Raw genomic sequence first — 27954 nt, 5'->3', positions numbered from 1 at the left:
AACAGGCACAGGTTTGGCTTCACACAGTGGTCTGATGGGCAGTAAAACCATAGCAGATATCAGTTTAGCATATTTCCAGCACATCAGTGAAAGAGAAACAGCTGAAGAGGCTGCTGGTATTCCAGATTAAACAATTAGTTTCTCTTTATTTTCATCAGGAGGAGAAAGCGAAAAACAAAGTGACTGATGTGAGCTGTTGTTTAATGCACTTAAACAGCCTTTTTATTTCCTTTTTCTGTATGTACTCTGTGACACTGTTGTGTACCAGTGGTGTTCCGGAGCAGGGCTGCATTTTATCTATGTCATGTTTCTTTAGTCTCTATGTCATGTTCCTTTAGTCTCACTATAAACATGCACTCGTCCTGTTGCATGTCTCCCAACTGTAGAGGGAGGAAATACAAATGTATATTGTAAGAAAGACACATGGATCTAACTGTGTGATGCTATTAACTGATGATGATGATGGTGATGGTGATGATGATGATGATGATGATGATGATGATGCACAAAGAAACACAGCAGCACAAAAGACAGAGAAGATTGTGAGGGATGAAATTAATCTGAAGAAATATTTTGTTACGTGAATGTAATATTATTTATATGTGAAATGTGCAGCCACTGAGCTTAGCATAAAGACTTTAAACTTGCATGATCTGTCCAAAGATTAAAATATGTCCACTAACATTTTTGACCAAAATGTTGATGAAAAAGTAAAAACTGCAACCAGACAGAGAGAAACTAACAATACACTGAAAACAAAGAAGAGATATAACAGCTGAATCAGCAGGTTGATGCACAGCATTTATTTTGTTAGTTCATCACCTTTAAATGAAGCAGGTTGTAAATTATAAATTAATATACTATTTATCTACATATCAATACATTTCTGTCATCAATAAAACAGAATTAAAATAGTCCACAATACGAGTATTTTCGCCATAGAAAAACAAATACACACTAAAATTGTGTAATTAGAACCAAACTGTAGCTGCGAGTCTCTCCTAACTCTCCATGCAAACCAACACTGAGTCAACTGACAGATACAAGCAGTAAACAGAAAAACTAAAAAACTAAATCAACAGCATAAATTCAGTACAATTCAGATTTCAGTTCACTCAGTGTCTGTTCATGTGATTTCAGAGTGACTACATGATGTCGAGATCAGAGCTCCTTGTTCTTCATGTCTCTAAATATAAATACATGTTATATAATATAATAGTATAAATCTATATAATATAAATATAGGTCTTTACCACTCTTCCTGTATCTTTAGGCTTATTGACATGCTGCAGAATGAATTTAAGATCTGATCAGATACACAACAAAACACCAAACACACGACTGCATCAATAACAAAAATCAATAATAGTATTTTAAAGAGATTTGGGAGAAAGTTCCAATGTAAATAAAACCCCTAAAGTTGTTAATGAAGTTCTAGTTGTCATGTAATTGCACAGTTTGACCAGTAGATGTTGACCCACACTCAGAAAGGAGAGTCCCTAACTCGAGTGGGTCATCACCATTACAAGCTACACCTTTAGCTGTTTGGCTTCATGTCATCGTTTATAGGTTAATATTCTAAGGTCCTTGTTGCAGCAGTGAGCTGCACTTATCCACAGGCTTTTAGTTAGACTACATGTAGCTTTCCCTGTGAAGACTATTTTCAGTTCTTTTGACCGATTCAAGTACAACAAAAGACTCAAGGTAAAGTCTTTAGGACACTAGGCCTAGAGGAATTGGTGTTAATGTACATGTTTTAAAATATTTTTAAAAAATTGAACTTATGTGTTAATTTAGGTTTTTTCTGCTGTGGCTGAAAACATAAAGAAAGATTCAGTAAATGTAATTGTTGTAATGTGTAGCGTTCACTATGTTCACTAATGCTGATGCAGCTTGTTGATGTGGGACAGCCAGCTTTCCCTTTTTTATACAAAAAACATAATTCAAACTTTGAGATCACAGTCTGATTTCAGTTCTTTTAACTAGCTCAGTGTTGTAGTTCACAGTCTGTCTTAAGAACTTAAATGTTTTAGCATTTCTCTGAATTGTATTTACAGTGACAATTTGTTCCAGCTTTACCTGAATGTCTATCTCTATATAGATTTAAATATATTTTCTATATATACTTCCACATGTAGAAAACAAAAATTAATAAAATTAATTAATTCTGTTTAAATGCAAACCAGGCTGCTGTGGAGCCTATTTTATATCTGCTGTCCTACTAAAGAGAATCTTCAACCTGCGATATATAAAGTGAGGGTGGTAACAGACCAGAGTCACTAGGCTCAGACATTCGCCCAAATCCAAACGCTGGATAGACTGGTTCAGTGAACTTGGAGCGGAAGGTGTGTAGGTGAATCTGTTTGATTGAAGAGACGAAGGAAGGGAGACAGTAGAAGGACACGGTACCTGCGGACCAGTCCAGATACACTGCTACTCTGTTCGATTCAGAGGGAGGGGTTGTGTCTATGTCTTCTGCAGTGTTGTTGTGCCACGCAGTGTAACCGTGAGGAGTGCACATCACACTCCAGGACTGATCGTTCCATCCAATACAGCAGTCATCGCTGTCTCCACTCCTCTTGATCCCCCTGTATGTTACTCCTATATTAACGCTTCCCCTCCACTGGACCTCCCAGTAACAGCGTCCAGTCAGGCCGTCAAGACACAGCAGCTGCTTCCAGCCGTCAAATCTGTCAGGATGATCAGGATATGGCTGCTTCTCATTCAACACCATCACTCCTTTGTTGTCATCACACAGATAGAGGTTTCTGTCTGCTGTGTTTGGATCCAGTGAAAGTTTCCGGAAATCTGACAGAATAAACAAGAAACAATAAAACAGCAGTTTCTTATATGAAACAACTGCTGGTTGCATGTTGGAGATATTGAGTGATCGTTACTGTGTGACTTTATTCTAACTGTCTCCAAACTGTGGTTTCAGATTTATTCGTTTCTCCTCAAATAACTTTATCAGAAATTGAAATTGTATTCACCAACATGATAAACGATAACTTAGTGCTTGAACTTTTTTCCCATGAAGATCAAATCAATAGTTGAAGCAGTGACAGTAGAAAAGTTGAACTTACACCTGAAGGGTGATGCTTTCAGTCGACATTTGCCACAATGATCAAGCCTGTAGGAGGAGGACGAGCAGAGTGAGCGACTTGAAACACAGGTGAAACCTTGGTAGAGTTTACTCTTTATGCTTTATGATCCAATTTCAATGTAAAAAATTAAGAGGAAATGTTCAGTAATAGTAACAACTGGAGGTTCTGGAAGTCGACAATGTGACTTAAGTATCATGTGTTCTTATGTCAAAACAAACATTTCCAACATTTCTAAAACAACAACAAAAAATACACCGATACAAGAAGGATCCTGGATAGGGAGACATGGACAAATGCAAAATACAGACCCTACGGAGGAAAACTGAGGTAAAATAACTTTGTAAAAGGAAACTAACTTTAAGTTAGTTAAGTTTAACAACCTATCTAAGTTATGTCTGAAATGATCCAGAATTGTGTGTGATGTGTTTGTGTTTTGAACCCCCCATAAGATGAGGAGAAAGGACTTCCTGTGTGATGACTTTTATTTTGAAGATCCAGTTTCCCTTTCAGTTTCTTCTGTCACTAGCTTTACTCTGATCAGTAGTTTCAGCTTTTCTGCTCTCTTAGCCACATGGTCTCGTCTTCTCTCCAGCCTTCTACTCTGAATTTGAACTGATCTCTTGATTATGACCCACACGGCCATTTCCTGACCTGATCTCTGCTCCAAGCACCCAGCCTACCCCTCGAAAGCTTTTTTTTAAACATCTAAACTTTACTCTTGTTTTGTCGGTCCCCTCTTTGGGCCCGGACTTAAAAAATGTAAATATCTACTGCAGCTGTTTTATAAAGTAAGAAAATTTTAACAGATTTAACATGAAGCACATTACTCTGTCAACTGACAGCATCTAGGTCTGGCCAGTAAACAAACAACGAACAAGCAACAGATCAAATCATCAGGTCTCCGCAGAGCGTCCATCAAAATAACACATATGCATTCAAGTATGCACACATATAATGAGCATAATGTACAATTAAACAATGACGCCTACTTGAGTGTCGTTAGTTTCCAGTGTGGATCGCTGAGTCCCTCATTCAGCTGCTTTACTGAGGAGTCTCCTGGATGATTAAAACTCAGGTCCAGCTCTTTCAGATAGGAAGGGTTGGAACTTAAAGCTAAATACAAAGCAGCACAACCTTTCTCTGTGACCAGACATCCAGACAACCTGTAAACAACAAACACAATCATTTTTTTTACCACAAGCTACATTACCTCTTGAATTACCAGCTCCAACTTCAGACACTTTTATCACAAACCTCTGGTACAACATCTGCATGACTGTGCAGACCCAGCACTAATGTGGAAGTACCAATACAGTATATGCTCCCTCTTACCCCCAATTTAACAATTCAGCCACAGTGGAGCAAGAAAAAGTGTGGAAAAGCCAGGAAATGATTGAATTCTTGAACATCCTGAAGTAAGTTCATGTCCAGTAAACGGAAAGTGTAAATTAACCAAAAGTAGCCAAAAACAGCTTTTAGAAACTTGTCAGTCAATAAAAAAAAGTCTTGGGAAACAAAGGTTATTCTCTGCAAGTATAGCCATGAAATTATGAAATGAAATGTACACTGTAATCTCCGGAGACAGGCTGCATTGGATCTTATAGGGACAGAAGATACAGTGGTCTAAGTGCACATCTGTCCAAGAAGGCAAGTAAATCGAGAGAGTAAATAGTGAGCACAGGAGACTCAGGTCAGCTGTCCTCATGGGCTGACATGCAAAGAAATAAACACTAGTATGGTTGGCAAAAAGTTTGTATTTGGCCAAGATGTACAAACAGTGGACTTCAGAACCAAGTCTTGTAGACTGTGTAAAATCCAAGCAAAGAACATAGAGTACAAAACTCATGAAAAATGATAGAAGCCTGTTTAACCCTGTCAGTGGAGCATGGAGGGTAACTTTGTTTTGACCATTTTTCCTGGCTATGTAAGAATTATTTGGAGAAGAACGTGTGAAAGGTGGACGTGTTTCTTTAATTATAAATTAGTTTAACATTCACATTTGATTGATCACTATTTTGTGTTTGATTATGTGTAAAGGAATGTTTGTGTGTATTGTGATCCATTTACTGCCATTTGATTGAATAAAACTAACAAAATGTAATAGACAAAGTAATTCTGTGAATTCACAAAGTAAAATTTTGTTGAATATTTTTTTATTATATACAAGAAATTCTTACTTGAGAACCTCCAGTTCACAATGAGGACTCTGAAGTCCACCTGAGAGCAGCTCCACTCCTGTATCTTGCAGGTCATTGTAACTTAGATCCAGTTCTCTCAGGTTCGAGTTCTTGGAAGTCAAAACGGTGACGAGAGCTTCACAGCTTCTCCATGACAGATCACAGTAGCTCAATCTGAAGAAAGAAAAGTTTGAGTGTTATCCTGTTCTCTGTCACACAAACGATTACATTTAACTCATTATATTCTTCTGTGCACCTACAGAGATGTTTTCGATGCCTTGACTACAGGCAGCAGCGACTGGAGTCCTTTGTCTGAACCCGAGAATTTCTTCAAGTCAAACACATCTAAATCTTTTTGTGATGAGAGTAAGATGAAGACTAGTGCTGACCACTGAGAAGAAGAGAGCTGGTTTTTATGGATGTTTCCCGAGCTCAGGTACTGTTGGATCTCCTCCACCAAAGAATGATCATTCAACTCATTCAGACAGTGGAACAGATTGATGCTTCTCTCTGGAGAGCGACACTCCCTGATCTTCTTCTTGATGTACTGCACTAACTTCTCTTTGACCTTTGAATTACTTCTGGGCTTTTTCAGCAGGTGTTGTAGGAGAGTCTGGTTCTTCTTCAGTGAAAGGCCCAGGAGAAACCGGACAAACAAGTCCAGGTGTCCATTTGGACTCTGCAAAGATTTGTCCACTGCAGTCTGGTAGAGATGTTTAAGTTTAGATTGACGTCGTAGTGACAAATGCTTTCCTCTCAGTTTATTAACACCGGAGCTGATGAACGTCTGTAGGACGTAGAGCGCTGCCAGAAATTCATGAATGCTCAGATGGACAAAACAAAACACCGTCTCCTTGTTCAGTCCATGCTCTTCTCTGAGGATCTGTGTGAACAGTCCTGAGTAAACAGATGCAGCTTTGATGTCAATCCCACACTTGTTCAGGTCTTCTTCATAGAAGATCAGGTTTCCTTTCTCCAGCTGTTCAAAGGCCAGTTTTCCCATTAAGAGAATTGTCTGCTTGCTTGCAGTATTCAACAGTGTATCAGTTTTTCCGTGATACTTTAAATTCCCCCGTTTGGACTGAACCACCAGGAAGTGGATGTACACCTCAGTCAGGGTCTTGGGCAGCTCTCCTCCCTCTCTGGTTTTCAACTGTTTCTCCAGAACTGTAGCAGTGATCCAGCAGAAGACTGGGATGTGACACATGATGTGGAGGCTTCGTGATGTCTTGATGTGGGAGATGATTCTTCTGGCCTGCTCCTCATCTCTGAACCTCTTCCTGAAGTACTCCTCCTTCTGTGAGTCAGTGAACCCTCTGACCTCTGTCACCATGTCAACACACTCAGGAGGGATCTGATTGGCTGCAGCAGGTCGTGTGGTTATCCAGAGGCGAGCAGAGGGAAGCAGGTTCCCCCTGATCAGGTTTGTCAGCAGCACATCCACTGAGGTGGACTCTGTCACATCAGTCAGGACCTGATTGTTGTGGAAGTCCAGAGGAAGCCGACACTCATCCAGACCGTCCAAGATGAACACAACCTGGAACTCTTCAAACCTGCAGATTCCTGCTTCTTTGGTTTCAGTAAAGAAGTGATGAACAAGTTCCACCAAGCTGAACTTTTTCTCTTTCAGCACATTCAGCTCTCTGAAGGTCAATGGAAATGTGAACTGTATGTCCTGGTTGGTTCTGTCTTCAGCCCAGTCCAGAGTGAACTTCTGTGTTAAGACTGTTTTCCCAATGCCAGCCACTCCAATTGTCATCACTGTTCTGATTGGTTCCTCTCTTCCAGGTGAGCCGTTAAAGATGTCTTCTTGTCTGACAGTTGTTTCCGGTCTGTCTGGTTTCCTGGATGCTGTTTCAATCTGTCGGACCTCATGTTCATCATTGACCTCTCCAGTCTCTCCTTCTCTGATGTAGAGTTCTGTGTAGATCTGGTTCAGAAGTGCTGGGTTTCCTGCTTTGGTGATCCCTTCAAACACACACTGAGACTTCCTCTTGATGTTAGACTTTAGTTTACGTTGGCAAAGTGCAGCAAGAGTTTCTGAGGAAGCAACAGATACCATCAGTTAGTGTTTATCAGGATTCATTTCTTAGCTTGGTTTATTTTGGCGCTTCTACGCTTCTGTTCCCTTCAGCAAAGTTCCCACTTCTGCAGACATTTCTATAAAGCTTCAAGTCAAGACAAAGTTCTTTTACTTTAAATACAAACTTATATCTGGCCATTTATGTTTTGCTTTTTTTTTCTTTTGGCAAATTCTGATGAAAATAGGGAACTACATTAAAGGCACCAATGGTTCAGTGTCTTGTTGAGGGACACTGTGACATGTGATTAGTGGTGGATCCCAGCTCCCTTAATTAATCATTCCTTTATGCTAACTCACTGTTAGTGTTCTGTTCCTCCAAGGTAAAGTACATACCCCACATGAGGATACATGAGGCCATCCATTGCACAAGTCTTTTATTGGACTGACACATGTTTATTGGAAACCTGCACTGCAACTGATGGCACTGATCTGAAATCACCTGGATCTAAGCTAACTGTTGGTCCCAGTAACAAAGAAACACAAGCAACTTTACTCTTTATACAGCAAAACATTTTCTCTTTTTAACATCTGTTATTTCTTATTATTAATTATATCGTCACTGAGATGAGTAAAATCAATCATTAATAAACCATTACAGCATTTCATTATAATCGTTTCCATGATGCTGAATGTCTTTATGCATGACTGTGTAGAATTATAGTACATAGTACAATGTATTTGCATCATTTGCAGTTGTTTTGACAATTTGAGCTAATAATGATTTCTATAGATCAAGATAATTATAATCTGAATTAGTGAGTGATTCATGTCTGAACAGGATAAAAATAGATATAATGTAAATGTGGATGGAAATCATTAGTACATTAGGTAAATGGACACGTTTCTTTCATTGAACAGCAATTGGATCCCAGGAGGAACAGGGAGAGACTCAAACGTAGGTCTTTAACATGACAACACAGCACTGCATCAAGAGAGTCAAACTGCCTCTTACTCTGTTTTCTGTCTTCCAGTTTTCATGTTTCCTTCATTTTGTGTCTTGTCTGCCTGACCACCTCTGACCTGTGATTGTTTTCTGACTTTGCCTCCTGTTGTCCTTGACTGGTTCTATTTGCTTTGACACTGAATAAGACTGTTACATTTGCACCTTTCTGCTAACTGTTATATAAATATGCAAAATGAGAAGGCTTTCTGTTAAAATAATACATTTTCCGGCTAATAACAAATACATCTTGATTACCAAATGTGTTAGAGTTAGTTAATAGCTCCAAATGATGAATTCTATGTTAAACCAGCAGTATATAACTTTATACTAAAAAGCATCTTACTGCTCTGCAGAGAGTCGGCCAGTCGCTCCTCCTTCATTGTTTTCAAGACGTTGAGGGTGATCTTTAGAAATTCTTCTCTATTGCTGTTTCCCTTTCCATCCTCTTCACCATCCATGACTTCCTCATCTTCTGACAGCTCCTCTGAGATATCCTCCAGATATTCTGAATCCAGAACTTTCCTTAACTTCTTTAACTCGTGTTTCACAAAAGTGACTATTTTTCTTTCAAGCAGCTGGAGGAGCACAGAGGAAAATTAAATTAATATTCAGGAAACAAATAACATAAATGTCCTTCTGCCTCTGCTGAGTACCAGCTCTTCTAAAACCTGAAGCAGATTGTTTTGACTTAAATCTGTATCTTATTAAATGTTGTCAGATAAATAAATGATAGGATCATGATCAGCACTGTCAGCTGTTACAGACCAAGCTGTTTCTACTCTGATGTCAAACATGTTACGCTTCAAAAAAGTCAGTGTGTTGCTTTTTATTACTTAAGTTAACCAAACATGCATGTATTTCACTCTGCTAGGCAATCTGAATCGTCAGTGTAGTAAAGACATTTCACTTTCTTTAAAAGACTGGTCTATAGCTGGTAAAGTTTGTCGTACTGCTGTAGTTTTTTCCCAGACAAACTGAAACCAGACAACTGAGTAGATGAAAAAACAATTAACATTGACATAACTACACTCTTATGTGACTCTGCCAGTTGGAGCTCAGCTGGTGCATCACCTGCATAGGTGGACTTCTATATACAGAATACACAAAGACTTTGATTGACTTGCAAAAAAAACCTCAGTTGCAGTTGAGTTTGAAAGTCTTTGCTCTTAGAGTGTGAAATACAAATCATACTTCATTCTGATTCACATATAAATTCAAAGCTTAGTACAAATCTATACATTTATATACCATGAAGGTGGAGTCCAGGTCTACTTGATGTTTCTGAACAGGACGATTACTGAGAACCTCTGACCTCTGCCGGTGTGCTCTGCAGACAAACAAGAAAAGATAGGCTATTTAAAATCTCAATTATTCCACTGTAGATTAAGTTTAAAAGTTAAGACTATTAATCCACCGCCTGCTTGTTTTTAAAGGATTTCATCAGTATTAGGTGACTGTGAGGCTGAAGACAACAGATCTTTGTGATCTTGTGTACTTGTAATTGCACTAACCTAAAAGATAAAATCTTTGATCTAGTCTTAACAATACTCAAAGTAAAAGTAAAAACAGTTCAGCTTAATCTTAAAAGTTAATGTTCTACTAAAGCTTCAGTGTGCTCTGATAGGGATTATTTTCACTTTCATGATCAAAATATGCAGAGGATCAACTGGTTCCCATGAAATGTTTCCATGCCAGTAAGAGAACAATGACAAACAGTGAAGTAATGAATGGTATTTATCTTTGGCAGCACGTTTTCTCAGAGAGTAAGTCTGGACTGGGCTTCGTTGAGCTTCAACATTTATTTGCCAGTTTATAAACTGAACTTAAGTCTGTGCAGATTGTCGGGTTCATACTATAATATACTGTATTTACAGTCGACTGTACTGTACAGTTACCTGAGCTCATCGATCTCTTCTTCATCACTGAACTCACAACTTTGGCTTTGAGACCGGTCACCAGTGGACGAAGGTCGGTCTGGATTCTCCAGTATCACTTGGCTTTAATACAAAATAAATTATCAAATTCCAGATCAAGAATTCAAATTAAATTTTAAAAAACTGTGTGGCTGCCAGTTATAGTTCAATATAGAACTTGATGTAAGTGTATTTATTATTACCTTGGGTCATCAGTCTGCTGTCTACCTCTGAACTCAATAGGCTCACTTTTAGACCGGTCACTCCTGAAGGAGACACGTCTGGGTTGTGTTGGATCTGGATTGTGTTTCTTTGAGCTTCAACATTTATTTGCCCGGTTATAAACTGAACTTAAGTAAGTGCAAATCGTTGGCTTCATACTATAATTGTTATCTTTACAGTCGACTGTACTATACAGTTACCTGAGCTCATCGATCTCTTCTTCATCACTGAACTGACAACTTCGGCTTTGAGACCGGTCACGCTCCGTGACATCACCAGTGGACGAAGATCGGTCTGGATTCTCCAGTTTCATTTGGCTTTAACAAAATTGACATAAAAATTCTAGGTTATAAATTAAAATGAAAACTGTGTTTGAACTAAACTAAATTTAGAGTTTTCACAAATGAACATGATTTTGTGACATTACAAAAAGTCTGGCTGCTGCAGTTATAGTTCAATATAGAACTTGAAAAAAGTGTATTTATTATTACCATGGGTTTATCAGTCTGCTGTCTACGTCTGAACTCAATAGGCTCAATTATAGACTAATCACTCCTTTCATATAATAACAGTTGTGAGTTCTTACCTTGGCTCATCAGTATGTGGTCCATTTTTGAATTCTATAGGATCATCTTTAGACTTTTCAGTCATGAGAGAGACGCTCCTGGGTACACAACATTAAGGTAAAGTTGATTTTGTGTTATACAGCAATCATCACCAACTGTCAAAGAAATCTTCCACTTACCTCTTAGGTCTGATCTGGTCAAATCTGGTCAGAGCTGCTTCAGCTGCAGAGACCCTGGTCCCTCTCTTCTCAGAAACATTCATAGTGGAGTGTTCATCTTTGAAGAGAGAAGTTGGACTGATCACAAGAGCTCAGTTTAAAAACAGGTGATTCGTGTATGTGTGAGAATTCGTACCTGTTAAACTTTGATCCATATGACCTGTAGTAGGTTTAAATCAGACAGTGCTCCTCACTCCTGACAGTGTGCGTCTGATTTTTTCCTGCTGCTTCCTCCTGTAGTTTAAAGTTATTCTCTCAAACCAGTTGAACCAGTGAGTGGAGACACGTTCCGACTGTATCACCTGTTCTAATCAGGTGAAACATACCAGAGGTCTATTATGACGTATTTATAACACTGAGTTACAGTAAGTACAAACAACAACAATACCAGTAAAAGTACAAATCCTGCATTCATAATGAACTTGAAGTATCAAAAGTAAAACAATGACTCATTTCGCTAATACAATATTATTGTAGTTCAAATATTGATGTTTGTCACTTTAATGGTAATGTGGAGTTTAATTATGTTAAATAAACTAATTCTGCTTTCTATCACTCTACATACTGCTGGGTAACAGTTAGAAAAAGGTCATGTTACAGTCACTTCTGCAAATCTTATCATACCTGAAAAAACAGATTGAGACACACTTGTCTGAGAGATAACATCATCGATGGCACAGTGAATGTTTGTCTCCCAGAATACTGGATGGAAAGTGTCAAGACGGTTGGCAGGAGACAAAGGTTCATCAAATCTGTCCTTATTAATTAAGGCAAACAGGCAAAATATTAAAATATATTATAGAATTAATCTGTGTGAAGCCTGTACTGATTGAGAAATTATTTACTTTAGGGAATAAAACTGTTTTAATCTCAGTGATCTTGACTCAGCTGTGTACTGTAAATATCAGTTGTAGTATTTAGCAACAGCTGCTGAAGTGAACTGTGGAACCGGCGGAAGAACACACACACACACACACACACACACACACACACACACACACACACTCTACAGGAAGCAGATGACTGATCAGCTGACGATCACATGGTCCAGTCAGCTGATGCTAACGCTAACCAGCTGAACGGACGGTTCTCCTGCTGCAACGACGGAGCTGACGGTCAGACAGGATGCCTTTCTCCGAGCTGTATTTTAATGTCGACAACGGCTACTTGGAGGGGCTGGTCAGGGGATTCAAAGCAGGAATACTGTCCCAGGCGGATTATTTAAACCTCGTTCAGTGCGAGACCCTGGAAGGTAAGTTACAAGAGGATAGCTAACCTAGCTGCTAATAGCTAATGCCATTAACGTTAGCTAGCTAAAATAAGCTGTCCAAGCTAACTGACATTAGCTTAGCTCGGTTTATGTTAGCGATAATACCCCTTTAAATATTCTAGCCAACATACTGTTTTATTATTATTCTGAATTAGGGTTATCCATCAGGCTTCGCTTTGATATTTTATTCGGATTAAAGGTGAGATGTAATTTAAAATTCGGTTCTCTAAGCTTCCTGGCTAGCTAGCAATGCTAACTACAGCTAGCAGTGAAGCTATTCTGTCGTTTATTGATCAATCCTGGGCTTTTTGGAGGAAGTGAAATTAAAGTATAAATGCTTCAGCTGCATTCAGCTTACACTGAAACTGTTTTATTATGGTTAGTTGCTGCGTTTTACAGTTTTTTTTTATTGGTCACATTAGAGTTTATTAGTACAGCTGAAGCCAACTTTACTTTTCCTAAAGGTTTTCTGAAAGTTCTAGCAATACATCCAATAATACACGTTTCTGTACATGAGCGAAATCAAGTAGTGAAAAATATGATTAGTACTTAAATAAATAGTAGTTTGCAGCATTGACCGTATGTCGTAGGAACTGTGTGCAGGGCTGCAGCTCCGTGTGGGACAAACTGCCAGAGGACGAGGATGTATTATCATTAGTACCGGTGTATTAACATCTTTAGGCTGTAGAGATTTATGAGATGTTGGTTAAAGGGTTTTTTCAGTTTATTTAGAAATAAAAAAACGACTTGTTTCTGATTTAACTGTAACAATCACTTTAACAACTGGATGTCATTATATTTAAAACATAGAGGTGAACGAACTGAGGCGAAGTGATTATCATCCACCATCATCTTAAAGTACATGAGTTCAGTCTAGAACAACAGATAATGTCCATAAATATAGTTTTTTTGTTTTCTAAGTCATGTTTCTGTTGTTTTTTCTGCCTAAAACCTGAAATCTAAAGCAGGACGTTCTGAATCCATCGATGACTGTGTTGAACTCGTCAGCTCTAATCTCTCTGTCCCTGCGTCTCTCCTGCAGATCTGAAGCTCCACCTGCAGAGCACCGACTATGGCAGCTTCCTGGCAAACGAGGCGTCTCCTCTCACCGTGTCCGTCATCGACGACAAGCTGAAGGAGAAGATGGTGGTGGAGTTTCGCCACATGAGGAACCAGTCGTATGAGCCGCTGGCCAGCTTCATGGACTTCATCACGTAAGCGAGAAACAGATTTTTGAATTCTTATATCAGGTAACGACAGGAGCGAAGGCTGTTGTCATTTGAACTGATGTTATCACAGCAGGCTTGTTTGGAAGCTTAGCTGCTAGTCCTACAGGTTGGGAGCAGACTTTAACTTCCTCTAACCTGGGATAGTAACTTTTTCTAATGCTGGATCGTTGCTCTCCACCTTTGTCACCACAGAACCGTTTCTAAGTCACCAGTGATGTGTGACCTGTCTTTGCCACAGTTTTGCCATCATCTGAGTCTCTTCACAGTCGATCGTATTTACTTGTCCTGTGCGTGTTTGTTGTTTGTTGCTTGTTTTGGATAAACACACAACCAGCTGGGTAATAGTTGGATGAAGGGTGACTATGCTGTGTACTTAAACATGGTACACATGTATAAAACAATATGTTACTTTGTGATGGTTATTCTGTAAATTTGTTTTTGTAATCATTATTTGGGTAATTTTTTTATCAACATCTTTATAACCAAATATGCCAAATGACCTTATAGAACACTCGCACACAAACATAACCATTATTTTTCCAGGTTCTCCACGTGAGAGTTTCCTGTTTTCTTGTTTGTAAATTATAAAGAAAAAACCCTTAATGTTGTCACTGTATTATCTCCTCCCTCCTAATCAACTTTAGGTACAGCTACATGATCGATAACGTCATCCTACTGATCACGGGCACCCTGCACCAGCGGGCCATCTCTGAGCTGGTGCCAAAGTGTCACCCGCTGGGCAGCTTCGAGCAGATGGAGGCTGTAAACATTGCTCAGACCCCTGCCGAGCTCTACAACGCCATCCTGGTGGACACGCCCCTCGGTATGTAGCTTGATATGAACCATAGAACCATATAAACCAGGGGTGTCCAATCCTGGTCCTCGAGGGCCACTATCCTGCTGGTTTTCCAACTATCTCTGCCTTACCCACTGCTGATTACCTGGATCAGGTGTGTTCAGCCAATCAGAAGCTTTAAGTGCAAGGCTGGTTGCAAAACAAGCTGAGCAGTGGCCCTTGAGGACCGGGATTGGACACCCCTGATATAAACCAAAGACAGGTGATGCAGTGTCTTTGGTTGAACAGGCGATGGTGCCAAAACCCAAAGAAACATTCAACATTTATTTCTGTTGGTTTGATGAAAAACTCCTTTTTTTGCAGCTGCTTTTTTCCAGGACTGTATATCTGAACAGGACTTGGATGAGATGAACATTGAAATAATTCGTAACACACTTTACAAGGTAAATCATGTTATTAAATTGTAAATGATTAAATAAATTATTTATATAATTGTCTCTATATACATAATTGTGGCAGGATGAACTAAAACTGCCGTGCAAACTTGTCTTGCAACAAAAATAAAGTATATTGACTTAACTATGAAAATTTCATAGTACACATGTGCAACTTGATATGTAATTACATTTGTTAGAACTTATGTAAAATATGATTCTGCTTATATATTTAAACACTTTTATATTAATTACTTTGTATGCATATTTGTATCAATAATATACATTTTTATATTAAGTTGCTTTGAGGATCTAGAAAAAACTATATAAAAAATAATCATAATTAATGTTTATTATTACTAATATGGGGTCGGTGGCAGTGGTTACCCATCCACTCCAGGGTCAGAGGTTTGTACTCTGATGATTCATTATTATCAGTGTGTGAATGAATTAACATTTGGGTCATTTGCTCTCAGGCTTATCTGGAGGCTTTCTATAAGTTCTGTTCCAACCTGGGAGGAACCACAGCTGACACCATGTGTCCTATTCTGGAGGTGAGTCTGTGACGTCTTGGCGTCTTACAGAACATAATATAGAATAACAGGCCTCAAAGGTTGGTTAGTTAAAGGAGAGCAGTACTGTATTTGACGGCAGTGAGAAGTTGTTTTTGGGTTCATTGATAAATGAATGAGTTCACCGACTTGTTCCTCCTCTGACTGCTGCGTCTCTGCTGCAGTTCGAAGCTGACAGGAGAGCCTTCATCATTACCATCAACTCATTTGGTACTGAGCTGTCCAAGGAGGACCGCGCCAAACTCTTCCCCCACTGCGGCAAGCTTTACCCAGAAGGCCTTGCTCAGCTGGCCCGGGCAGACGACTACGAGCAGGTCAAGGCCGTCGCTGATTTCTATCCTGTAAGTGGTAAAAATCTGTGACCTGCACAAATCACAAGAGAATTTAGACAGAAAAGAAACCACTGGTTAGTGGTAACTTTATTTTTCTACTGTATTTACAGATAAATAAAATGCTGCTAAATGACTCTTTGATTTTATTCGTCTCTCAGTTCGTCACTTGCCTCTTGTTTTTGTCTCTCACTGTTTTAGTTTAGTTTTTTTTTAAACCAAGACTCTGCATTTGTGTCTGAACGTCTTGTTTCAACTCACTTCCAGGAATACAAGCTGCTGTTTGAAGGTGCCGGCAGCAACCCTGGAGACAAAACACTGGAGGACCGCTTCTTTGAGCATGAGGTCTCACACGTGATAAAATTTACACTTTACACCAAACAACAGAAACTTACTCACTCAAAGTAGACGTAAAGAATTTATCACAAAACTTTAGTTTAATTCAGTTTAACTGAATTAAATGTTCTGTGTTTAAATTGGCTGCATCAATATCTTCGCTATCACAACACTAAAGGCAGTTCACACTTTCTATTTGCCCTGAAATCGATCTGGACTGACACGCACATGCTTCTATTTATAGTACAATTGGAGATATTGACTCATTCCATAAATGTGCATTCAGAACTGTGAACAATGACAACCACAACCACAGACAGAATTCCTCCTTTTGTTTGATGTATTTAACTAAACAAGTCCAAAGAAGTAAAACGAAGTGCGTATGACTGCTTCAAGAAAACATGAAGTTTCTCAGTTTTTTTTTCTTTGACTGTAAAAGTCCAGCAAACAGGCAGGTTACAGCAATAAGTGCTTTCCTGTGTTCATGCTTCAGCTGTACCCAGTGTTTAAAATTGTGCATCCCTGTAAATTAACAAGCAGTTGGCTTGTCATTACAAATGTTGTGCTTCTGTACTCATTCTTGCTCCTCCACCCCTTTAGGTGAAGCTGAACAAGCTGGCCTTCCTGAACCAGTTCCACTTTAGTGTTTTCTACGCCTACGTCAAGCTCAAGGAGCAGGAGTGCAGGAACATCGTCTGGATCGCAGAATGCATCGCCCAGCGGCACCGTGCCAAGATTGACAACTACATTCCCATCTTTTAATCCTCTCTCTTCCTCTACTTCCACCCATCATCATTTCACTCCATCTTATGTCTTGAACAGTGTCTTCAGTCACAGCTCGGTGTTAAAGTTTTTGATGGTTTGATGCTAAAGTTCCTCTATTCTTCAATCGTAGGTGTGAATGAGTTCTTCACACCAGGGTTTCTTGTTCTTGTTGACCAATCAGCCTCATTATTGCTTTCAGTAAGAACTTTTAACTGAAAGAATGAGATGAGCCCGATCCAAGAGGAGGTTGGTGCTTTGTTTTCATCAGCTTAACAGGTAAAACAACTCATTTGACTGACAAACTCACCCCACGGTGTCTAAACTTTCTGACGCTTAGTGTTGTTCTTTGGTCACACGCCCTTTCCAGCTTTGCACTAAGTCCAGGAATTAACCCAACAGCTTCCAGGACAGGAAAGCTGTGAAGTGGTGAGGTTGTTTTATTTTCCCCCTGAACTTCCAGCACAGCAAACACCAACTTTATGTTAATATTCAGGCACATAAAAACAGTTAAAGGTGCCGTACACTGTATGTTAACTCCAGGCCCTCTGTCTGTCCAGGTCAACATGGACATGAAAACATTCCTCTGCTCAGCATCAGTCATCACGAAGTTCTATATAACCTGTATTTATTTCTGTTTTAGTGCTAGGTTTTATCAGTGTGTCTGGTCATTGCGGTGATTTTCCCCCAAAACTAAAGAGTGAAATGTGTGAGCTCCAAGCGATTTGTCGTCTTAACTAGTCTGTTGTTAGAAATTAAAACTACAGTGGTGAACAGGAGCTCCCAGTCCCCACCGTCCCTGTTCCTGTGTGAAATTTCTGTAAATGAACGTTACTGGAATGAAGTAAAATCTTGTGAGTATATGACAAACGCAATGTTTAAACTATAAAAAGGTATAGAGATATTTAAAGATGACTATATGATTTTTTTTTTCCTCATGCTGTAAAAATTGATTTATTGCTGTTTCTTACTTGTGAAACGTGAATTGTAAATGTGGCAAAAAGAATAAACAGACATAACTGCAGAAATGCAGGTCTGAAGAAACTTAAGACTCATCAAATGCCTTTGAAAAGCAGTTTCTTAGTGACACGAGTGAATGATGAGGAAAAAGAAATAAATTATATATTTGTGTTCAGATACATGAGATGGAGCCTGAAGAAGATTCTGAATGTGGTGAAGTAGTCGGTGTCTAATTTGTCATATTTAAAAAAGTTTGAGTCAAAAGAAAATTAGCAGATATACCACATGAACTAAAGCTGAAGTAACTTGTAACATTGACATATTAATGTAAATTTACGACCATGGTAAAACACTCACTGACCACTTTATTAGGTTCACCTGTACAGTCCCATACAATCCAATGCAGCAGCTCTGCTGTGAATCCTACTTAGTTTTAATTTGTTCTGTTGGAACGGCTCAGAAAGTTGACGTGGTGGAGTCGGACTGGAGTGCTTTGTGAGAGGTCTGATGTTTTGGTCATTTATGTACATAAATCCTTATTGTGAGGGAAAAAAAACATTTTATACATTTAATGTAAGGCTTAACCATTGTGACAGACCATCTTTACTTTTTTGTTAGAACACAGCTCAACTACAAAAATACAGATATCACTAATAATAAAATATCTGACAGGGTTTTTAAGATGATATTAGATGCAGTCAGACGATGGAGAAGACTCATTTCTTGCAGCCAGGATGAGGCTCAGTGGTGATTTGAGCCAACAAGCTAATAGTTGGCCCTAAGCACATGTTGACTGAGTTTGGCCCCTCTAGTTATTGAGTTATTTCAATTTGAACCACAGTGGAGATCTACCAGCTGACTGATGTCATCCCCAGAGCCACACTGTTCGTCATGGCTAATAAAACAGCAGAACCATAAACCATCTGAAACTTTACTGCTCCCACAAGAAAAGAAAGCAGAAGGTAGTGATTACAGGGACTTACTGGACAAAGCAGTTGTTCTCAGGCTAGTTGGAGCTGCACTGAAACAGGATTGAAGAAAGCTACGGTTAACCAGTTAACAGAGAGGTGATCAACATCGTCTATCAGCTACTTACAGAACCGTGACAACCATTTGGACATTTTAACAGTCACTGTCCGCTTGACTTCACCCCACAGCTCTCCTCAGTAGACTGAGTGCTTTATGGACTTAGTTTGGTTTCAGACCCTTTCAGACAGGATTATTATTGAAATTCAGATTAAGTCTGATTTAATAACTAAAGGCACAGTGTCTCACTGTGGAGACTGATTGAACACAGCCTGAACTCTTTGGGTTTAATTGAGTCCAATCAGGCTGTTCAGCTCCAGCTGCTGAACCAACAGCCTGCAGCTCCATCAATAAACCTGCACCTCTCATCAGAGCTGCTGTAAAACTGAGAGGAAACAAACTTATGAAACCCACCCAGCCATGACCTTACAGCTTAAAACGAAAGCGCGACTCTTTGACCTGCACTGCTCTGTAGGCCTGACGGACTGGGACATGGACAAGGAGCTGAAGCTGGCAACAACCACCGACCAGTTTTACCACGGTGACAGATATCCTCTTCTCCACGCCTCAATTTAAAATACAGTTCAAGCATTTGAGAAACAGATATTTAGAAACAAGTTGCCATTACATTTAAAGTCTGAGGGTTAAATCCACAGACACTACAGTTCAAAATGTAATGTTTGTATCACTGTCTGTCTCTGATGACAGATGATAAGCTGAATGATCAGTATGTGGTCCAGAGGCCTTCTGCAAGAGCTTCAAGAAGGAAAGATGAATTCATTTGGTACGATAAAACCTCAGGTAAGCTCGTCTTCACTGACACAAAGATCAGCCTGCTCGTTGGCTTTAATGCCAGATTAACATCAACAACCTTCTACTGTTTGATATAACAGTTAGTACTCTGTGTGGTATTTCTACTTTGATATTTTGTGTGTAGTTTTAGATAAGTCCCACTGTATTAATCATAAACACTAGGCTGCTAAGCTTTATAACCGTCCATCAGACACCTTTGTGAAGCCAAACCTGTGGCTGTTAGTGAATCCGAACATCGCCTGCCCAATCCAGTACGGAGAAAATGCCACAGATCTGCTGACCCTTTGTGAATCTGCTAAGGAAACAGCTCTGCTGGAGCCTGCAGAGAGCCGACATCCACCAACTGTTGAGCTCCACATGTTTGCTCCCCTCCAGGAGGAACTGCTGCACTCTGTGTCCTCTTCCACTCAGTACATGGTACAGTATACACAACTTTCCATCACTGGTAGGGCCTTAACTTAAATATCAAATTGAAAACTACCACAGAAATTAATGCAATGAAACTAATTTGTTTTTTCAACTGTCTGTTAGATCAAGAGAGAAGACATCTCGTGTCAACCAGTTAAGAGCAGACGCAAGGGGAGGACCACCAAGGCCAAAGTGAGGACACTGCACTTGCTCCCTGCTTTCTCCAAACTCGGTTATGAATATTTAAAACAAGTCTTGAGAAACTTGAAATGGGCTTTTCCTGCAGATCACCTATGAGTTAAAGTTTGGAGTTTGCATTTGTTTCCTCTGGCTGCAATGTTTTATATGGAAAGAATGGGCTTTTAATTACTTGCTGCCTGTTTGCAGGACAGTAAGAACCTGAAGCCAGGATGCTGGCCTCGCCCTCCAGTGAATTACTGCATCCTCATCGCCTTGGCGCTCAAGAGCAGTCACACTGGGAGCCTCAAAGTCCAGCAGATTTACAACTTCACCAGGTCAGAATGTGATCACTTGGCAACAAGGTTCTGTTTCGATTCATGCTCCAATCCCCTGTAATTATACAACACACGGGTCCATAAGTCCTGAGATGATGACACAATTTATCCGTCATTTTGGTTCACTACACCATCACAATGGATTTGAAATGAACCAGTCAGGGTGCTTATAGTGACTGAGTCCCTGTGTTGCATATGAACCATCACTGTTTTTGAGGTTTTGTATTCTTTTCTGAACTTTCCCAGAGAGCACTTCCCCTTCTTTCAGACTGCTCCAGACGGCTGGAAAAACACCATCCGACACAACCTGTGCTTCAACAACAGCTTCCGCAAAACATGCAACCAGCTGTGCAGAGACGGCAAGAGGAAGTCATGTTTTTGGCACCTGACTCTGGACGGACATCGAAGACTAACTGACGAAATCCACACGTTGACGGGGGAATCCTTCAAGCAGCTGGAGAGGAGCATGGCCCGCCCAGGTGAAGCATGATAAAGTATTAATTCCACTTATTGAAAACTCCTTAATACCTCTAACTCATATAAAATATTAAGTAATGTTTTCTTTTTCCCAGATATCATTCGAAGTTTACTTGCACTGTCAAGGTTTCAGTCTGCATGATAAAACATGTTTTCTTCTCTTCTTCTTTTGTGTTATATAATATAATATATTATTTAATTTCTTTCTGTATTGTAACTGTTTGATTCTTGAAATACTTGGAGAGACATTAAGAACATTTTGATTTATCACTAAAAATATATTTGAACAACATAATGTCATTGGATAAATGAGCATCATTAAATATTGTGTGTGTGTGTGTGTGGTCTGATGGGTTGAGGGATTGTTTTCAGCACAAATGATAACTTGATAAATTCATTTATTAGCCAGATGACCTAGTCAGTTGGCATACAAAATATAGAAAATCTTTTCTAAGTTTGTAACTCCCTCAGAGCAGGCGTCTTTGTGACCTCTCACTGAATTCCTACTTCCTGTTTGCGATTTTCAGTCACTTTGAGTTGTTCATTGTCACATAAAGCAGATTCCAATAATTGTGACTCCTTTAATAATTAGTCTGCAGAGAGGTGAATAATTCACAGTTCCTCACCTGTTGCCTGTATCCATTTTCACTGCTATCATATATTTGTAAGTAAATAAGTTGATCAGTGTAAAATAAATAAAATGCCAAATTAAACCACTTTTTTTCTGCACAGCCTTTCGGATGTGTGTTAATCTTGTTTTACACTGTATGTGTAGGATTTCCCAATGGGACTACCACCACAAACTGAATGGAGCATTGTTGCAGCAGTTTATTTACCTGCTCCCTGGGAGCTGGAATATGTGTAAACATGTCTCTATTATATTAGGTCTTGAGGTAAATCTTCTGTCAACAGACGGAGCTGCCAGTTCAAATGACTGCATCTGCTAGTCAAATTTTTGTTTTCTGATATGATAAACTCAGTGTAGTGAGACGTACAGTTTGAGTTGCTAAGTTCTCACTGAAGACATCACAGCACGAGAGACGACAGCACGACGACACCTCAGGTAACAAGACGGAACACATGGTTGGTTGAATGTTTTTGGTTTAACTTAACTTGAGTCTTTAAACTGAGGTCATCCTCACATTTTTATTCACATTAAACACATTGGAACAGGACAGCTTTAACATGATGCTCTCCACAGCAGAACAGGCATGATGGAGACGAAGAGCAGCCTCTCAGGACTCCTCGTCCTCGTCCTCAGCAGTACGGTGTCTGGACTGGGCTCAGTGTTGATGAAAGATTACACACAGATCCAAAATTATTACACCTGGGAGGAAGCTCAAACCTTCTGCAGGAGGTGGGGTTTCCTTTTCTCCTCAGCAGTTATCAGAAGTTTTCACTGATATTTCACTTTTATATACAAATAAGTGTTTTCTCTTCAAATCCTGTAGCTTCAACTCTGACTTGGCCGTTTTCTACACGCAATCAGATGTAGACAATCTGTACCTGCAACCATATTTTGCATGGGTCGGCCTGAGCAAAACCGGCGACAAGTGGCTTTGGCCTGATGGCAAAGTCCTGGAGTCGAACTTTAACCCCTGGCCACAGTGGTTCCAGCCAAACTTGTTGGATGGATGTGCTTACGCCAATTACAATGACAAACGGTAATTTTTTCTGTGTGTGTTTTTGTGGTAATGGTGATGTGACTTCTGGTTATATGTTAGGACAGCACAGGAACAATCCAGGGAAGTCTTACTGAATTAGGTGAAATTGGAAGGTGGGGCAGCGTTGGCCTGAAGTTTGAGATGGTCGGTGCTTCAATCACCAGATCAACCCGAGTTGACCCTGCCTCTCTTGTTGTTGAGCAGAGCTGATCTGCTGCTCTGTGGCTACAAGATCAGACTGAATGTGTGTCAGTGGCTGCGCAGTAGTTACAGTATATATTTAGAAATTACAGTTTGTTTTTCAGCTGGTAGGAAGTGTGTTCATCCATTTATTTATCTGAGTATCTGTCTTAATTAGCTTGTTTTGGTCCTTTGCATGTTTTCTTGAAGTATAATACCTTGAACTCTTGGTCACCATACAGGCACTGAGAGACACTCAACACCTAAAGCATGATGTCATTTGGAAAATGGTCAGCAGTTGTGCAAACTTTATATTTGTAGTAAACAGGCTGGAGCACTGGACAAAGACCATGGAATACTTTCTTTCAGCCAAGGTACACGAATGAGTAGAGTTACTCTGCAGTAACTTTGTTTTTGAATATTTCTCTTGAAAGGTTTTATGTTGCCGACTGTGGTGAATATTACTTCTTCATCTGTTACAAGCTCAAAGACGGTGACTATAAGTACACATTCATCAATCAACCCATGACATGGTCTGATGCTCAGCAGTACTGCCAACATTTTTACAAAGATCTGGCAATTTTCAAAGACAGCGGTCACCTGAACTCAACTGTCATACAGCAAAACTTCCCAGTCTGGACTGGACTCTACAGAGATGGTAAAGTCTAACCTCATATATGGATAATTTAATGCTAGTTCATTAGTTGCTGTTCCTTTTTCCTCTCAGTTTGACCCTGGGCTTAAATTTCTGATGTTAAACAACTATTAAACTTATCTTAGTTGGTCAAGTTTAACATCTTATTCTGCAGGAGAAACCTGGGAGTGGACCACAGGCATGTCGGACTACAGACAATGGGCACCACATGAGCCGGGTAACGATGGAGACTGTGTCGCCATCTACTCTTTGAGCAAAGAGATGATTACCCAAAGCTGCTCTGCTCGGTATCCCTTCATCTGCTTCACAGACAACCTGGTCCTGGTGAAGGAGAACAAGACCTGGGAGAAGGCGCTGGAATATTGCAAAGCCCTCACATCACCAACCTACAGTTCTTACCAGCTGGTCAGTGTGCAGCCTGGAGACGACTTCAGCTACATGTTGAACATAATCATGGAGGCCGACACTGATGAGGTGGGCTCATGTTTAGTGACTAATGAGATGTCTTTAGGTGGGATATGTACAGAAACAGTAAATCCATCTCCATCAACCTCTGGCCCTGTGATTTTCAAACCTCTGATGAAGCTGCATCATTACTTTCAGATTACAGCATATTACACGGTTCACTGGTCTAGAAAGACGGTTTCTAATGGACACAACCACATAGACCAAAATGCTTCCTCTCAGGTTTGCTACTGTGTTGTATCCTCCAGGTTCATTGGTCGTTTCCTCTCCTCAGGTGTGGACAGGCCTTCGTTTCCTGGCTGGTAACTGGATGTGGATCAACGGTGCAGATATGCTGTTCTCTGACCTGCCCCTCTGCCCCCTCAATGGGCAGAACTGTGGAGCCTTTTCCAAGAATGATACAGACAGTTTGGAGACCAGAGACTGTTTGGAGAAAAAGAACTTCCTGTGTTACAGCCTGGGGTAAAAATAAAACAAATCCATGCTTCATCTCAGTCATGTATCCGCTCGGTCAAGTTGTACACAAATGTGTATGTGCTCATTAAAACTGATCATCTGTGATCAGATCTCTACATGTATCATTTCCTCACTTGACACTTTTAGTCAGGTTGATGCTCCAGGTGTCCGTCTGAAGTGCTGTATAAGAAGGTAGGTTCATTCAGTTTCTATCAGCTGAAATAACGTATGACAGGAGAACAACGGCCTCTACTTCATGTCCCTGAACGTGTTAATTAAATCCATCTACACATATGTTTTATTTGTTAACTTTATGTTACAACTAACGCAGATCTACACAACAACTAGACCTGTTAAAGCAACTTCACTCGAGGTAAATCTACTCATTTCACTTTCAAAATGACCTCTGATTGTCTAAACTTTCTGATGGTTTGTGTTTTTTGCGGCACACCCAGTCCACCTGACAGCCAAGTGCAGAGGTTGGATTTATTTTTCCCATGAACTCTCAGCGCAGCAAGCGCAGCTACATTTTATAAATCATGTTAATATTCACCTGCATTAAAAAGTTAAAAGTTCAGTATGTTGTATGTTATAGATCAAAACCAGTAAAAAGATTTTGCACTTTCAGCCTTTCAAAGTGGGAATGAAAACATTGGTCTTGTAGTACAGTGATGCCATAGTACTATTACTACTGCTACTCACTGAGTAGTAGTTTGATGAGATTGATGGCAGCTCATTCTTGTGGCCACTGTTCTTTGTATCCTACTCCACCATGGTGCAGAGTAAGAGGCCACGTTCAGACACAGTTATCCTGAAGAAGAGGTACAAGTGTGTACTCTGTTTCCACATGTTGAGACATTCACATACAAAGAACAAAGTTCTTAAAGTACAGTGGCAAGAAAAAGTATGTGAACCTCGACAGTAACGAATATAACCAGTTATTAATTCCAAGGATTCACATACTTTTTCACTGGCATCATGAGTTTCTTTGAGTTATTATTTTATGCACAGTATATTTCTTAATACTCTTGACTTACATGAAGATCAGATCACATTTTAGGACAAATTAATGCAGAAAACCACTGTATTTGTTGGGCCTGGATCGCTTCAATTTCCAAACAGTTTACACGTTGGTAGTCCCACCGAGGTACAGCGAGGTCATTAATGCAGGACATTTCAGGTTGTACGTTCTTTGTCCTTCTGCTGGCCTGAAGCAGTCAACAGCTGAATGCTGTGGAGAGTTCCTGTGGTGACTGTCGTCTCACTAGACTAATATTTCTGCACCACATGTGAGTGAGCTTTTTTATGACTACAGTCTATTGTTATGTGATTAGTGAATGTAGTGCTGCAGAGAATATTCCACCACTGCATATCTTTACCTTTGTGTCCTCTACAGTAGTTGTGCTGCTTCCTATCTGTACCTTTCTGCAGCTATCCTCAGCTTTAGAGCTGTATGGGATTCCACTTTCTTTGGTATCACACTAGAACCACTTTACTAATGTCTGAATGTTCATCTCAGAACATGTTTATTTCTACACACAACCCATAACATCTAGAAACACAATGATTACGTCATTTATCAGCAGATGTATGTGCTGAGATTATATCTGTAACAAGCTAATATTGGTCGATGTTTTTTCTTTATGTGTCTCTACGAACACAAACTGTGCAGTACAATGATGCTGTACTTTTGTTGACCTGCTTCCTCACATGCTTCCTGGTCACATGTCTTTATTTGAAGTCTGTAAACAAATCTCTTCTTCATTTGCCAGCAGTCAAATGGATCTGAAGATGCAGTGACAGGGACCTGACAGTTGACTTAAGTGTGTCTGCTATTCAAATAACTTTTTTGATATGAGATGTAGAAATTGAAGTGGAAGTTCACTGAGCAGCAGCTTTTTCTGACTGAAGACATCACCGAGGAAACCGGTAACAACACAGAACGGAGTTTGTCGAGCAGCAGTTGTTAATGTGACTGACGGATGTTTTTATTGACAGAATCATGATGAAGAGCAGCCTCCTGGGACCCTTCCTCCTCCTCCTCCTCCTCCTCCTCCTCCTCATCCTCAGCAGTTCTGTCTCTGGACTGGGATCAGTGTTGGTGAAAAGTTACTTGCATCTCACTAATGTTTACACCTGGCAGGATGCTCAGCAGTACTGCAGGAGGTGAAGTTTTCCTTTTAATTCAAACCATCAGCACCTATCAAACGTTTTTACGATTATACAAAGTGAGGCTTGAATGAAATGAATAATGTTTGTCACCTGACCTTAATATCTAGGCCGGGTCACACACTGTGTGGACTCACACAGCTGTCACATTAATGATGCAAAGGAATTTCCTTTAATCAGAATAAAATGATGCCATTCACCGTGACCAATGTGTTTATAAGGCTCATAGTTAAATTCAGATAAACACAGTTTAGTAGTTTAATTCTAACCACGGACCCTTTCCCAGGTTAGTGGTGTGAGTAAAGGCATTTTGTCATCAAATGAATGTGGAGGAATCAATCTGATTACATACATTTAATCACAATGATCAGGAGAATGAGGAATTAGGAAAAATAATTGAAAATGCAAGAGATGAACAGAAACCTCAGATCCAAACTATCTGTTACTATTATTTGATTTTAATCAGTTTTACTGAAGCTGATTTTTTAAATTTCTTTTTTTGTCCAAATAGCTCAAATTTCTACGTTGACTTGGCCGTCATCAATGACCAGGCAGATGCAGACAGTTTGTACCTAGAGTCATATGTAGCTTGGGTCAACCTGCGCAAATCCGGCCTTTTGGCCAGGTGGACTTGGCCTGATGGACAAAACGTGAACCTGAGCCACTGGGCAGGGATACCCAGCCTACTCTTGGGTGATTCCTGTGCTTACATCAATTTCATTGACAAAAGGTAACATAACAGTGATTTTACATGTTGAGGATCTTCAAACCCAACATGCTGTGTATCAGTAAATGTAAAGACAAAATTAGTAAGTGACCATTCAATGCACAGTTACTGTTGAAAGTTAAATCAGATGGAGATTTCCAGACAAATCTAAAGCATGACAATAATCAGCAGCAGTGCAAACCTTTGATTTGTAGTAAATCATGTAGTTTTATCTAAAAGTAACTGAATGAATGAATAAAATAATTCTGCTTTGTGTTTTTTATGTTTCTATTGAAAGGTTTTATAACACTATTTGTGGAGGATATAACTTCTTCATCTGTTACCAGCTGATCAACAAAATTTATGAATACACTTTTATAAATCAGTCGATGACGTGGTCTGATGCTCAGCGGTACTGCCAGGACGTCTATGATGATCTGGCAATTCTTGCAGATGAAACTTCTCTGACCACAGCTGTCGGTCTGTATGACTTCCCAGTCTGGATT

The 27954-nt window shown here is 39.7% G+C and overlaps 3 protein-coding genes across 4 annotated transcripts; 2 read left to right on the top strand and 1 right to left on the bottom strand.

Moving 5' to 3' along the window:
• Positions 1 to 788: 788 nt before the first annotated feature.
• LOC113174190 (NLR family CARD domain-containing protein 3-like) lies at positions 789 to 11509 on the bottom strand. Its single transcript, XM_026377958.1, has 13 exons — positions 11363 to 11509; positions 11188 to 11284; positions 11029 to 11106; positions 10643 to 10759; positions 10424 to 10537; positions 10203 to 10304; positions 9556 to 9634; positions 8651 to 8882; positions 5542 to 7321; positions 5282 to 5455; positions 4094 to 4267; positions 3084 to 3130; positions 789 to 2808 (listed from the first exon to the last, which is right to left on the bottom strand). The coding sequence occupies exons 1-13, from the start codon at positions 11379 to 11381 to the stop codon at positions 2222 to 2224; spliced, it is 3600 nt and encodes a 1199-aa protein (XP_026233743.1). The 5' UTR covers positions 11382 to 11509; the 3' UTR covers positions 789 to 2221.
• A 749-nt stretch (positions 11510 to 12258) lies between these two features.
• On the top strand, positions 12259 to 18003 carry LOC113174191 (V-type proton ATPase subunit d 1). The gene is made up of 8 exons (XM_026377959.1): positions 12259 to 12478; positions 13539 to 13710; positions 14370 to 14548; positions 14885 to 14964; positions 15432 to 15509; positions 15692 to 15868; positions 16124 to 16201; positions 16793 to 18003. The coding sequence occupies exons 1-8, from the start codon at positions 12352 to 12354 to the stop codon at positions 16952 to 16954; spliced, it is 1053 nt and encodes a 350-aa protein (XP_026233744.1). The 5' UTR covers positions 12259 to 12351; the 3' UTR covers positions 16955 to 18003.
• Positions 18004 to 19256: 1253 nt separating this feature from the next.
• Positions 19257 to 21861, top strand: foxr1 (forkhead box R1). Of its 2 annotated transcripts, none has more exons than XR_003299909.1 (7): positions 19257 to 19481; positions 19649 to 19741; positions 19944 to 20170; positions 20285 to 20353; positions 20549 to 20676; positions 20945 to 21155; positions 21249 to 21861. XR_003299909.1 is itself a non-coding variant. In XM_026378680.1 (7 exons), exons 1-7 carry the CDS (start codon positions 19361 to 19363, stop codon positions 21293 to 21295), a joined length of 918 nt encoding a protein of 305 aa, XP_026234465.1. In that variant the 5' UTR covers positions 19257 to 19360; the 3' UTR covers positions 21296 to 21861. The 2 variants fall into 2 exon arrangements, 1 of the variants encoding a protein (XP_026234465.1); XM_026378680.1 differs by having other exon boundaries at positions 20923 to 21155.
• Positions 21862 to 27954: the final 6093 nt, after the last annotated feature.

Source organism: Anabas testudineus, chromosome 3 (genome assembly GCF_900324465.2).
Source record: "Anabas testudineus chromosome 3, fAnaTes1.2, whole genome shotgun sequence".
NCBI classification, from domain to species: domain Eukaryota; kingdom Metazoa; phylum Chordata; class Actinopteri; order Anabantiformes; family Anabantidae; genus Anabas; species Anabas testudineus.
The sequence above is the reverse complement of the archived record's forward strand: the minus strand, read 5'-3'. Positions and strand labels throughout refer to the sequence as shown.